At 40.0% G+C, this 12,765-nt stretch overlaps 1 protein-coding gene across 10 annotated transcripts in view; it reads right to left on the bottom strand.

Moving 5' to 3' along the window:
- The window catches only part of IPCEF1 (interaction protein for cytohesin exchange factors 1), a 65,170-nt gene extending 52,768 nt beyond the window's left edge, over positions 1–12,402 (bottom strand). For 5 of the 10 annotated variants that reach the window (XM_042809269.1, XM_042809340.1, XM_042809355.1 and 2 more), the window contains exon 1: positions 6,773–7,136. Coding sequence is in view for 1 of the 10 variants with exons in the window: in XM_042809332.1 (XP_042665266.1) it covers positions 6,773–6,796 (24 nt within the window). In the remaining 9 variants the exon portion in view is untranslated. Of the gene's footprint in view, positions 1–2,003; positions 2,041–6,016; positions 6,085–6,772; positions 7,137–10,860; positions 10,991–12,296 lie in introns of those variants that run through there. The other 5 variants (XM_042809278.1, XM_042809294.1, XM_042809287.1 and 2 more) reach the window with 4 other exon arrangements.
- Positions 12,403–12,765: the final 363 nt, after the last annotated feature.

Raw genomic sequence — 12,765 nt, 5'->3', positions numbered from 1 at the left:
TGCATCTTTTTCCAAACGTATCTTCATCCCATTCACTCACAATTGAATCACAATTTTTTTGTTTTGCTAGGGTACATACAGGCATGCAGAAGGGATGGGCAAGATGGTCAAGTGGGATCAATTTGCCACCTGGAATTAACAAGGACAAAATAGACCAGAGCAGTTTAACCATCACTGAAGCTCTCTAGCCCATGCTAGCTTAATGCCCAAGTACACTTCGCAGCAAACACACAGATGTAGGAGCGCCTGCCTTGCTGGGCATGCAGTACCCTGCTGCTGCATCCAATTGAGGAAACACACTCAAAATCGAGAAGCAAATTTTGCTTTCTGACCACTGGACAGCCTCAGAAGAAATCAGATCTCCCAGTAAGAATGAGAACAAGCAGCAGGCAGGTTGCACAAGAAGCACACAAGAACATTAGAAAACCCAGTATAACTGGCTCTTGCCATTTACAGAACAAAACAGTTTTCTGTCACCCTATTTCTTCCAGGATCCCATGCAGGTGCAGTCCTGGAGCACATGTTTACAGACAGTATACACTTTAATGTGCTATTTCACCTTCCTGTGCTATTAAATCAGGATAACTTGAAACGAAAACAAATGCTGCAGCACTGTGAGTACCCACTCTTCCTGCTTTGAGGAGTAAACTGCTGTCTCTTAGGTGGCAGTGAGACAGAAAGCTGGGAGAAGTCAAAATGGTGAAGCCTCTGAAAGCAGAGATCTTCAAAACCTCTAACTTGAGTCACAACAAAGGACTGCATCCTGCTCAAAGTGTGTGTACCCATGTCACCAGAGTACGCACGCAGAGAGGGGCACGGTTTCCTTACCAGAAAGAAGCATTTTGCCTCTAGAAACTGTAAAAAAGTCACCACAGGGGAAGGTAAAGAAATAACATTTGATCAGAAGATACCAGAACAATTCCTCTCGCATTTATGAGTAGTTGCAAATCATGAAAAAAATGGTGTAACCAGCAGACAAGGAAATCCTATTGAATTAAATTGCAGCTCCTGAGCAGAGACAATGAGCCTTCTGAAGACTGCAATTAATATAACTGACCTCAGTAAGAAAAGAAAAAAAAAAAAAGTTTTAAACCTACACCCTAAAAAGGACTTATTGAAAGCAAACAGGTAAGGAAAAGATTAAACAAAGTGTTAATCTCAGCTTCCACCAGAGGAGTGTTCTGTGCAGGAAAACTGGAGTCCAGAGATACAGTCAGTATTTTGGGTTTTGTGTTTCAGGGCAAAGGACAGAAGATAGTAATTCCAGATGTCCTATTTTTCATAGTGAGAGTGAACATATTCACATAGTACTTTCTCTGCATCTTTACTGCATCTATTCATGTCTATGACAAAAAGATTAAAATTAATGTATTCCAAGATCTTTTCATATTGAAAACAGAACTCAATCTACCCAGCACTGTCACCACAAAACATTACATTCTACCCCTGTATTGCACAGTACATACTCTACAAATGATACTAGCTTTGTACAATTTTAAGAAGCTAATATCAGTAAAGGAACTGCTGTTTCCCATATTGAATGCTTCTCTTCGGAACAAAGATTCTGATTTGCTTGATGCAATGATATACGCTGTCACCCTGAGCTTTTCTGAATCTCGTTGAAACATGACTGAATTGAAGTTGTTCAAAGTAGAAGTTGTTCATACGCATCCTGACACTTGTTCTCACTCCACAAACACTCACTATTCCTGATGAATTCATAATTTTTAGGTGACCCATTTGCTTTTTTAAACTACAGCAGAGGAAAAGGGGAAGCATAAGATCTTTTACCCAGCCATTTATAAAGAACAGCAATTACATGCCAGTGTGAACTTCCCTTATTGCACCAAGTAAATGCTACTTCTCACTGACTAAAACCAGTCTTTTTGCTTTAAGAAGAAAGGGAAAAAAAAAAAAAAAAAAAAAAAAAAGAAAATATATGTCAGTAGGCAGAAACAACTACGTCCATCACTTAAAAGGAAAGAAAGAAGCCACAGCCTTACCAAGAGGGAATTCTGACGAAGAGCCACACTTGTCCTGTCAACTCCCATCCCTCACGAAGCAGAGAGGAAACTCTTACAGGAATTGGTTGCAAAGCCGAAGTTGCCCAAGAGGAAACTGGTATGTCTTTTACAAGTCATGACTATGTAAACCACAAGCCAGGCATCAAAGTAAGCGCTAAAAGCCATGCTTATCAGAGCAATTAACACTGGAACCAAGCTAGGTAGAAGTAAAATTGAACATGGAACAGAAAAACAAGAAATATTTTCAGATAGCTAGTTTTAAACATTTTGTTTCACAAGTAGAAATTGGTTAAAAACTTAGAATCAAATACATCTGAAAAAAGGCTCTGAGTGCATCGTAGGAGACAGGAGAGCATGGGATAGGTTCTCTGTAACAAATCCCACTGTGCAAGTCTCAGCACAGTCTCAGTTGCTGACCCATTCTTCAGGTGCCCCTTTAGCGTCGCTCTCCCAGGTGTCCTCCAGGGAAGAACCCTGCACTCAGAGGTGCTGAGGGCGCAGGGCAGCCCAAGCCCAGACATGCTGAGGAAAGCCCTTGGGACAAAAGGAAGGATGGGCATGAAGCACAACCGGTTCTTTTTTTCTGGGTCACCTACAGGGTGTGTCCCAGGAAACAACATCCAAATAGGGATGGGGCTGACAGCAAGGTCTGCAGAGGAGCACATGCTTCTAACAGTTTTGCACCAACTATTTTTATTTCCCATTTTTCCTTTTTGAGGTACTGACAAATCAAAATGAACAGCCCTACCAAAAAAAATATGGGGCAGATGTTTCAGTAAGTTACATGTTAATTTGTCCTAGGAGACAAAGAAAATAATCAGGACATGTAGTTTTGGGTACTTTTCTGGCCTATGCTTTCAGTAGTATCAGTCATGCATTTTTGACTTACAGAACAAATCAACAGTTAACAGTAGCATAAAAACCTAAATTTTAATTTTGCTCTTTACACCATTCTTTGCCTATTTCACCTATTGAATTAGTCTAGAATAGACTGAATGTGCACTGTTAAATCTTCTTCAAAGTGACAAACATTGTTAGAAATAAGGTAGATTGTCTCATGCTTTGAAGTGAACTTTCCTTTCTACTCTGAAATATTACAGACATGTTTCTTCAAAGCAGCACAGAGTTGTGCTGTCTAGGGATGCACAGGATTTCCTCAGATCTCTCTACTGTGGCACGCAAATTCCAGAGTCCACAGGGAAATATAGGAACCACCCAGAGGTCTGACTGCTTTGCTATTCAACACGATGAAATTATAGTGCCACCTGTAGGACACCCCGAAGAAATTTAATTTAAGCCTTGCTAAAGCCACAAATGACAGTTGTCATAATTATAAGGCTTTCTATTAGTCTTGGCAGAAGCATAAGTACATAGAAAACAGGTGAGTCACATCAGTCTATAGGGAGTAGCTGGAACATCTGGTTCACACTGAGTAACACGCACTGTTTTCAGTATATCAGAGCACCCAGACAAAGATATTTTGCCACTGAGATGAATTTTTTGTTGGATGAGAATATACTAGAGCAATGAGTTCATTGGCTATCCACCTGGTACTTCTATAGCCAAGAGGGAATTGCCACATTTCCAATAGCACCCAGCCAATGAACCAATCACCCTCAAACACACAAATCTGAGGAGCGCTTCCACCAAGGCTGCGAGCATTCTGTCTCTTCTTTTAATCCCCTTTACAAAGCACAAGTAAATCATTTTTCTTTAAATCTACTTTTTAGCTGTCAACCACGTAACCGTATGCATTATACCTTTGTTACTGGTATTTGTGTTTCATGCATATGGTATTTTGCATCAACTTTGGGAAGAGCTAGTTATTCCTTCAGAATACAATAATACACTTATATTTTCGTCTCTCTTTTTTTCCTGTTTACTACTCATTTTTCCACCTTCTCTAACACAAAAGATGTTGCCTGTAAAAACTTCTCTCCAATGTATCATCTGAAGATGAGCAGTAAGACAAAGTTAAATGTATGAATTTTTGTTGTTAAATTTCCATAAATAACATTTGAAGTGGAAAATACTCAACTGATTAACTTAATGGCTCTGTTGCTGAAAACATCAGCTTAGAAGGAGTAGAACACATTCAAAGAAAGCCTCTTCTTAAGGTGCAGCTGTAGTCAAAAAACAGAACAAAATATTCAGATAAATAGGGCAGGGAATGGTGAATAATATAATAGGTGTAGGAATGCTTTTGTGTGAATCAATGACACAGCCCTGTGTAGAAGACAGTGTAAAATAATCATCACAATATCTAACAGAAAGAATATTGAGAGACTAAATATCAGTGAGGAGAGTGATCAAGAATTGACAGAAAAAAGGTCTCGAATCAAAATGAACTGAAATATAAGCAGCTTTGTAATAAATAACTGATAAGAGATTTAACATAAATATTTCAAAACTATTATTTAGACTGGGAAATACATCTCTTTCCTAGTCATAAAGAACTAAAAGCAAGGGAGGCAGGGGAAACAAACAGTTAAAGGTGACAAAAAAGACAGACTGAAGGAAGGGGATTTGGAAATCACCACTCCAGTAAATTGAGTGTGAAAGTCTGTGCAAAGTTGAAATTATTACTCTGTGAAACAGAGCAAATAGTGAACAACTGTGTACAGAGTGAAGCAAATAAAGTTATTTCCAGGAACATTAGGTTGACATATACATAGCAGAGGATAATTTTATTGTTATTATTAGCTTTCTCTAAAACACAGTAGAGGTGAAGAGTAAGACACTGTCACTAACTTCTGAGTGATGATGAGCATCACAGGAAGAAAAAGTTCAATAGGGTGAGTGATGCAAGGAGTTAAAAAGTGATGCTGAAAATTGTGCATAAGTATGTTGAAGAAATCACTAGGCTCCTGTCTGAGGGAGTGAGTGGGGGAGACTGAGGCAGAAGGGAGATTTCTGGAATCCTGGGGACCCACAGGGAATCTCATGCTAACATGACTACAAGAACACACAAAAACTTGAAAAGGGCATTGTGTAGGAATTCCCAGTTCTCACTAGTCTGACAAGCTCATGCAAAGAAACTAACAATTGAAGAAGCAGAATAACCAGAGCTGTATGTGCCAGGAACATGAGGGCAGCTCACAGATTAATCTACTTCTCTATCATGTTCCTACAGCAGATTTCATATTTGTTTCATAAGGATACTGCACAGGGGAAACGTCTGTAGGTTGAGAATTCGAGACGTGGTACTTTTATTTTCTCTTTGGGAGGAGAAGCACAGGAATCAGAAAAGAAAAAAAAGTGCTGCAAGTCACAGATTTGCAATAGCATCTCATTATATATTGTGCCTTTTTAATTAAAATTACTGTGTTAATCTCTGTTTCTTAGCAGATGGGAAAATAAGGTATCATTGTAGCCTTCCTTTGCCTATTCAACTAAGTAAGTATCTGATGAAGGTACGAAAAGGTACTGGAAAGTCACAGAAAGCAGATTATATATCACTTATTAAAACGTGTATGTATATATTGGTTGTGTGATTTCTGTCTCAGGCTTGAGACCACAAGTGGGAAGAGTTGCATCTCTGTCAAGGCGTATGATTCATACTTGCCATACCCAACTGTTACCTGCAAACCAGTTGTTGCTGGCACTTAACATCTATGATAGAAAGCTACCAACTCCCACAGCCAAAATGCTTTTCTCTTAAGCAGTAAACTTCTGTGAAGGTATTTTTCTGTTTCAACATGTTTTATAACTAGGTGAATTTGAAGCTGAGAGAACTAGGAAGACCTTGAGCGCTCTGGTGTTGAGAGAATAGTGAGATGTCATATGCATATCACTCCAGCTTTGTATTCCTCTCTCCCCAGGACCACATCAACCTTGTGGGAGGTATGATTTTGCAGAATTACAGGGAAATCAGCTGTGCATTTACCTCTAACCTTGAGAATAAAATGCTGATGGACTGGCTGCCTCTGGGTGGGGGGAGAGGGGGGAGACAAGCACTAAGAGGCTCCCACCCAGCTCTGACACTGACTCACCTCTTGATTGGAACTGACACATCCACAGCTCTACCTCCACACTTTCAAAGGAGGCATACAGTAATCACCTACGTTAGAGGAATGCAAAGAAAATTCACTGATATCTCTATTTTGGAGTTCTCCAAAATAAACATTTCACAGGAGGGCAGTATATTAGCTGTCTTTTCAATGATGCTGTTATTGGAAAAGAGAAACTAAACAGTTTCCAGAAAAGTGACCAGAGAATTGCTTAAAGTGACTTGAAAACAGATGATTACCAAAGTTAAACATTATACAATGGTTTTATTGCACTAATACTAACCAAGGAGTTTAGCATATATAGAGAATTCTAAATCCTACTATTTACTTAAAGTAATTTCCTGCACAACTTTATGCCACCACTTTCTTTTCATCTTTGATAAAATCCTTCTGTAGTTCCAGTTGTAATAATATTGCTGCTGCACAGAAAGAAAAAGGAACAAGGATCTTTATACAAATTTTCATACAAAAAATCTCTGGGATAAGGTGGGATTTGTTGAATGTAATGCCTTTCTTGAGAGGGAAAAATTAACCAGTAGAATACACTCTATAAAGTTGTACTCCAAAATTCTTAAGGCTAGCACACCTATATACTTGTAAAGAACACAAAGTAAGTATGTTTCATCCCAAGTGTAAGATCAGCAAGTAGATAAATAGCCAGTGCAACTATCTATTATCACATTTAACACTTTGCCAAAAATTTATCAATAAGTAATAAGCAACTTGGAGGTAACTCACCCAAAACGCACTGAATTTCGTCATCCACTGGGGTCTGCTGCATTTAAAAGTAAAATACTGTCCTTAAACAGTCATATGAAATGTAGAATGTATTAATTGCCTTCAAGATATTAACTTGAAAAAAGTCCTTTAATGAAATAGCAGCAAGAAGAGGCTGACCTATTGCTGTATTTTTGCTTGCACACTTATTTTCCAAGCAACGGCGTTTAGAAATGGTACTGTCCCTAGGTGTAAACACACCATCTCTACCATTTAGATCAACTAAATTAAATTCCTTCCCAACACACTTTTTATGTGAGGTTATGAGGAGAGCAGCTAGCTGCTGAGCCCCCAGGCCCTCAGGCAAAGTGTGTCATGCGGCAATGCCAACATGTTTACCAGGAAGTGCTCCGACCTCAGTTTCGTGCTTGCTTCTCACCAGCATTTTGTGCTGAGGTTGCAGAGCAGTTGCATTTTCTACTTCCTCTTTCTCTTTTTTACACCACAGCAGTCAACCCATCTATCAGCGTGAGAAGGGTGAATGTTGCTCCCTACCCATTCTTTCTATCCAGCTACAACTTTTAACATTCCTCCACTCTCTCACCCTATCTAAGCTTTTCATCATCAGCAGCCAGTCATACTAAAGTGAGATAAGAGAATTAAAGCTTTTTGTGATACATCATCATAAATGTTTGAGTCATTGTGGTCTAGTGATTAAAGTCTCCCTCTCTATTTTACATAGGCTTCTTATACTAGTATTTAAGCACTAAGATTCAAGAAATCTTGGTAAAAAAAACATCCTTTTTTTCCAAGTAATTTTTTCCTATTTTAACATGCACCTCAATACGGCACTTCACTGTGGTACTACATCTGCAAATCTCCAAACAACTTGAGGAATGTAGTTCAATGTTGAGCCAATTCTATGAAGGAAAGTGAAAAGTTAGGACAAGATTCTACCTTGGTGGTTAAACTGAACAAGTAAGGAAAAAAACCAAGAACTGGTGTTATAACTCTACCAGCACTTCCACACTGCTAAATATAGCAAGTCTGTGCAAAAGCGCAGAAAGTTTCCCATTCAGACACACTGAGGATATCTCTCTGGTTTTTGCACAGTGACTGGAGAGCAGCTGCTTAGCTGAGTCTCAAAAAAGTCCTCCAAATCTTTTTTGATTAGGGAGACAGTGTTTTCTACACTATTGTCAAGTTGCTAATTTTCAAGTTCATCCACCACCAGCAGAAATTTATTTTCCTTTTATACCAGAATGGACAATTCATTTGGCAAGCTCATCTGAAAGCAGATTAGAAGAGAAGACAAAGAGCCTATCCACTGCTGTCCACCCGCGCAGCCATCATGACTCAGTGCTGTTCCTACGCACTGTCCCCGACATTTCAAGCAGGGCTCAAAGCTCCTCCATCCCACCATCACTCCTACAGAGCTGTTCTGCCACTAGAAACAACTGCTCAGACCCAAACACCTCATGACACAAGGCTTTGGGCATAACAGCACTTAGGCAAACACTTCCAGATCATCTCGTGCATTTCAGTATTGGTAGTTCCTGTTAAGCTTTTTGTCTGATCAAAAAAGAGACAACAGGAACAAAAGAGACAGCATGAGTGATGCACATGGTGCAGCCGGATGCTACAGCAAGGCTCTGCAAGGGAGATTACAGCAGAATAGGAAGGCAGAGGCCCTTCTGAAAGTCTTTACAGCATCAGAAACAGCTCCAAAATTAAAACAAATTTTCTTGAACACTAAAAGCCCGTGTCAGTCTATGCTGACTGAGAAGAAGATAGATATACAGATTTCGTTCCCAGCACTTTCTTTTACAGAAGCTTGGTTGCTATGTAAAAAGGAGTATGGATAATCCGGACGCCCCAAAGGGATGAAGGAGGTGAAGTATCTGTATCTTTGACAATGAAGAAAATAGATCTTATGGGTTTGAGTTTTTACATCTGTTTTGGTTTTGAATTTTTTTTCCTTCCTTCCTAAATAACTTATATGCCAGGTTTGAAAAGGAAATAAAAACAGATTTTTAGTCTAATCTCTGAATTGGATGAGAGTCAAAGTAGTTCCAAACCTGCTCTTTGACAGTGGCCAAGAGCAGGAGCCAAAGTAGAGAGCAAAGGAACAAAGAAAAACATGAAGTGAGGACCTGCAATGAGCATATTTGGCCTTCCATAGTTTTGGGACATCCTGAAGAAAATTTAGCACAGCTTTGTCTGGTGCAACAACTCTTCACTTCCTCTCTTTCCATTTAATTATGCTACTTGCTTTTTAGAGAGATTTTTACTTTCAGCAAAAGAAAACCCATACCAAGTCCACATATTTAATTTTGTGGTATGTGAAAAAGTATTTACATTTTATTTAAACACAGTGGTTTTGTTGTTGTTTTGTTTGGTTGGTTGTTGTTTTTTTTTTAAATTAGGTGGCACATTTTAATTTTTGTATGAGGAAAAGTGAGCATCCATAGCCAGGTGACCATCTCTGTGCCCCTGATCATCTTTGTGGCTCTCCACTGGACCCTCTCCAACAGCTTTACATCTTTCCTGTATTGGGGGCCCCAGATCTGGATGCAGTACTCCCGATGGAGCCTCATGAAGGCAGAGTGGAGAGAGAAAATCACTTCCCTATCTCTGCTGGCCACCCCTCTTCTGATGGAGCCCAGGATACCACCAGCTTTCTGAACTGCAAGAGCATGCTGCTGTTCATGTCTGGTTTTTCATCCATGAGGACTCCCATATCCTTCTCCACAGGGCTTCTCTTGAGGAGTTCTTCTCCCAGTCTGTATATACATCTGGGATTACCTTGACCTAAGTGTAATACCTTGCGCCTATGCTGAATCTCACTAGTTTCACACAAGCCCACCTTTTGAGTTCGTCCAGGTTCTTCTGGATGACATCCCTTCCTTCTAATGTTCCTGCTCAGCTTCGCATCATTGGCAAACTTGTTGAGAATGCACTTGAGCCCTTCACTGGATGAAGATGCTGAAGAGCACTGGTCCCAGGTCAGACCCTGGGGGACATTACTCATCACCAGCTTCCACCTGAACATAGCACCATTCATTATGTATATTCACTACTATAATAGTACTAATAATATTCACTATTCACATTTTTTATCTGATATAGCACACCTACAGCACCATATACTCCTTTACTGGATGCACCTCCCCTTCAGGTTTGTTCACAAATCCAAGGAATTCTGGGTTTGTGAAAAATGTCTTCTTCATCCCAGAAAAACAAAGTTAGGATTCCCTTCCCGCGATGAGTGTGAATACATGAATATAGCTGGTTATTAATTTGCCACTACCTATTCTCTTGGTGTAACTTAAATTTATAATTAATAACCTTGTAACTAATTCAGTAAATAGATTACATACTATGGTACGTAACTCAGCATTTCTTTTTCTTACTTGCTTTAGGACCTCTAATGAATGCTGCCAAAATCTTTCTGCCCCTTCCCTTTGGCTGTCTGCCAGAAATACACAGTTGCAGCAGTTCAAGATTTCTCTCTAGTCTAAGCCCACATTAAAATTTGAACCAGCATATGACCTGGTCTCCTCCAACTATACAGCTTTTAACTACTGTCTCCTCTCTGCATTATGGAAGATATACATTGATGGCACACATCCCTTTCCAGCCACTGTGTCATGGCTGGATTAAGTGCCATTTTAAAAAAGTCACTCTCAGGACATGACAGCTGGCAGAGTGACCTCGTAGAGAGGACAAAAAGGGACAACAGGGAAATATGCTTGTGTGCAGTGCTCACACTGTGGAGAGCTCAGGTTCCAGTGAGAGGTTCCCTTGAACCTTTGATACTCTGGACATAAGTAAGGACAGTAAGGCTCTAATGAGACATCTAGCTTCTGTGCACACATCCATAAACTCCATGCAATCAAAGGAAAGTAGAAGATAGTCAGGCTGGAACATCATTCAGTTGTGTAAAATGCTCCATTAACAGTAGTCAGCCTAGTTATTTAGATGTCCTTTAGCAATCTTGACTTTCTACATACATGAAAAAACAAAAGCAATATACAACAAAGCATCTTTTCAGAAATAAGTAGAAAGATTTTTTGAAAGAAGTGCCACAAACAAGTCAAAGACCATACCAAAATCTGTAGAAGAGGACAGGCTTGTCTCAGCATTAAAATCCAGCAGAGCCTCCACCTCCTGCAGCAGTCTGCTCAGCCTTCTACAGCACCAGAAGACAACTGTAAATTTACCTTTCCTTCAGAGAGACTATATGCAATGGAGGAAGGCAGGGAAAACATTGTGAACAACTAATCTTGCACCTCTTTTTACACAACTTATCTGTACCACAGATTAAACCATTTACTTCCTCTTCTTCAGTAAGGCATAATAATCCAAGAACTAAACAGAAATAAGATGATCTTGACTGTTTCTCTTACTGTAAGAAGAAAATTAAATCACTCTAACAGATCAAAGTGGTGACTAAAAACCTTGAAAGAAATTTGGAAGACATTTTGGACAGAAAAATATCCAACCAGATGCTTTTCTCAGTAATAACAGCAGACTTATGTTTTTAGTATTCTTCATTAAATACAATTTTGATGAATTTTCTGCAGACATAATAACCGAAGCAAACAAAGGTAACTTCATTGATCAAATAACTGGTAGATGTCTCACCATGTACAACTGAATAAAAATCAGTCACTGAACAGTTCAGAGATTGTCAGCAGAGAAGATAGACCATAGGGAGGTGAGCATTTTTTACAGTTCAGGAGCTTCCATTCCTGAACTTGCTTTGCAATTCTGAGCACACTCAGCTGACCTCCATTTCAGTTCCCTTTATCACCCAATGAAAGTAACAGAGGTTCCCTCCCACATGTGGAAACACTGTGAAGAACAAACGTAAATCCACTAAATAATATGAGGAACTTGGGCTGCCCAGCTGTTGTGACTACAGTCTCCAGGCACCACGAAAAGCAAGTAGACCTCAATAGAGGTCAATCCACCTCAGTATCAGCAGTTAACCTTTCGACCGGATACACTACAAAGATGCAAAAACTACTAATTGCTGACCAAAGTCTCATGATTTTAAGTTAGTAAAGATCACAGTGTCACAGTTGCAATTACACAGAATTGAGCTCTCAGTGTGAGACCAGAAGGCACCTTCTCGAAGAAGTCCTTTTGGTCCGGGTGGCACTGTGTTTTAGTTGCCAGGAGCTGCTACATAACAGTGTTAATGCAAAATATTCTTGTCAGCAATTTTCCTTAGGGGTTTATGCAGTGTCCACTTACAACCCCTAACAGCAGAGCCCAAGGACAGATGTAAACTTCCCAAATGTACTGATTTATCTCCTTTAACAAGAGTTTCCCACACCGTCTACAGCTTCCAAGCCTTTACAGAATGAACTCATGTTCCCTTTCCAGAGAAGTTGGGTGGCATAGCACAATCCACATGTTCAAATTCTACTTTCACTACACACTGTCTCAAGAAAACATTTGCATTTCTCCCCCTCCACAACCACCCATTTAGTAATTTCAGACATTGTTAGATAATAAGGGAGTTTCCCCAGCTCACCTACTGCTTTCCTTTCTCTTCTTCCCTTACATCCTCCAAGCTGATGAAGCAGGGAATGTGGATGAAGCCCCAGGAAGCCTATGTGAGGAGCAGCAGCAGTCCTTGCTCTGCGTTTGCCAGCAGTGATGCAGAGCTCCCAGCCTCAGCAGAGAGATGAGGCAAGAGGCAGTCTGCCTCTAGTGCCTGGGGATGCTCCACACCACAGGCAATTATACTTCTGCTTGCCTATTCTCTTCAGAGAGACAGAAGGAAAAGGCAACTCCAGACAGACACAGATGATGCTGTGTTTTCTCTCCTCAGACCTAGTGGCATTCCCTTTCAATCTCTTCAGAGTAAAAGATCATGTTTTATTTGTTGCCCTTCTTCCAGAGTCCCGAAATCCTTGATCTTAGAACCTCTTCCAAGCCCAAAGCAGCTCAGTCCATGTTGCAAGTGTGTCAGATAAGCAGGGAGCTTGCACTAGGAGTTT

This window comes from Centrocercus urophasianus, unplaced genomic scaffold, assembly GCF_019232065.1.
Source record: "Centrocercus urophasianus isolate 14NV4802_14NV808 unplaced genomic scaffold, USGS_Curo_1.0 seq_10, whole genome shotgun sequence".
Taxonomy (NCBI): domain Eukaryota; kingdom Metazoa; phylum Chordata; class Aves; order Galliformes; family Phasianidae; genus Centrocercus; species Centrocercus urophasianus.
This window is presented reverse-complemented; position numbering and strand designations above follow the sequence as displayed.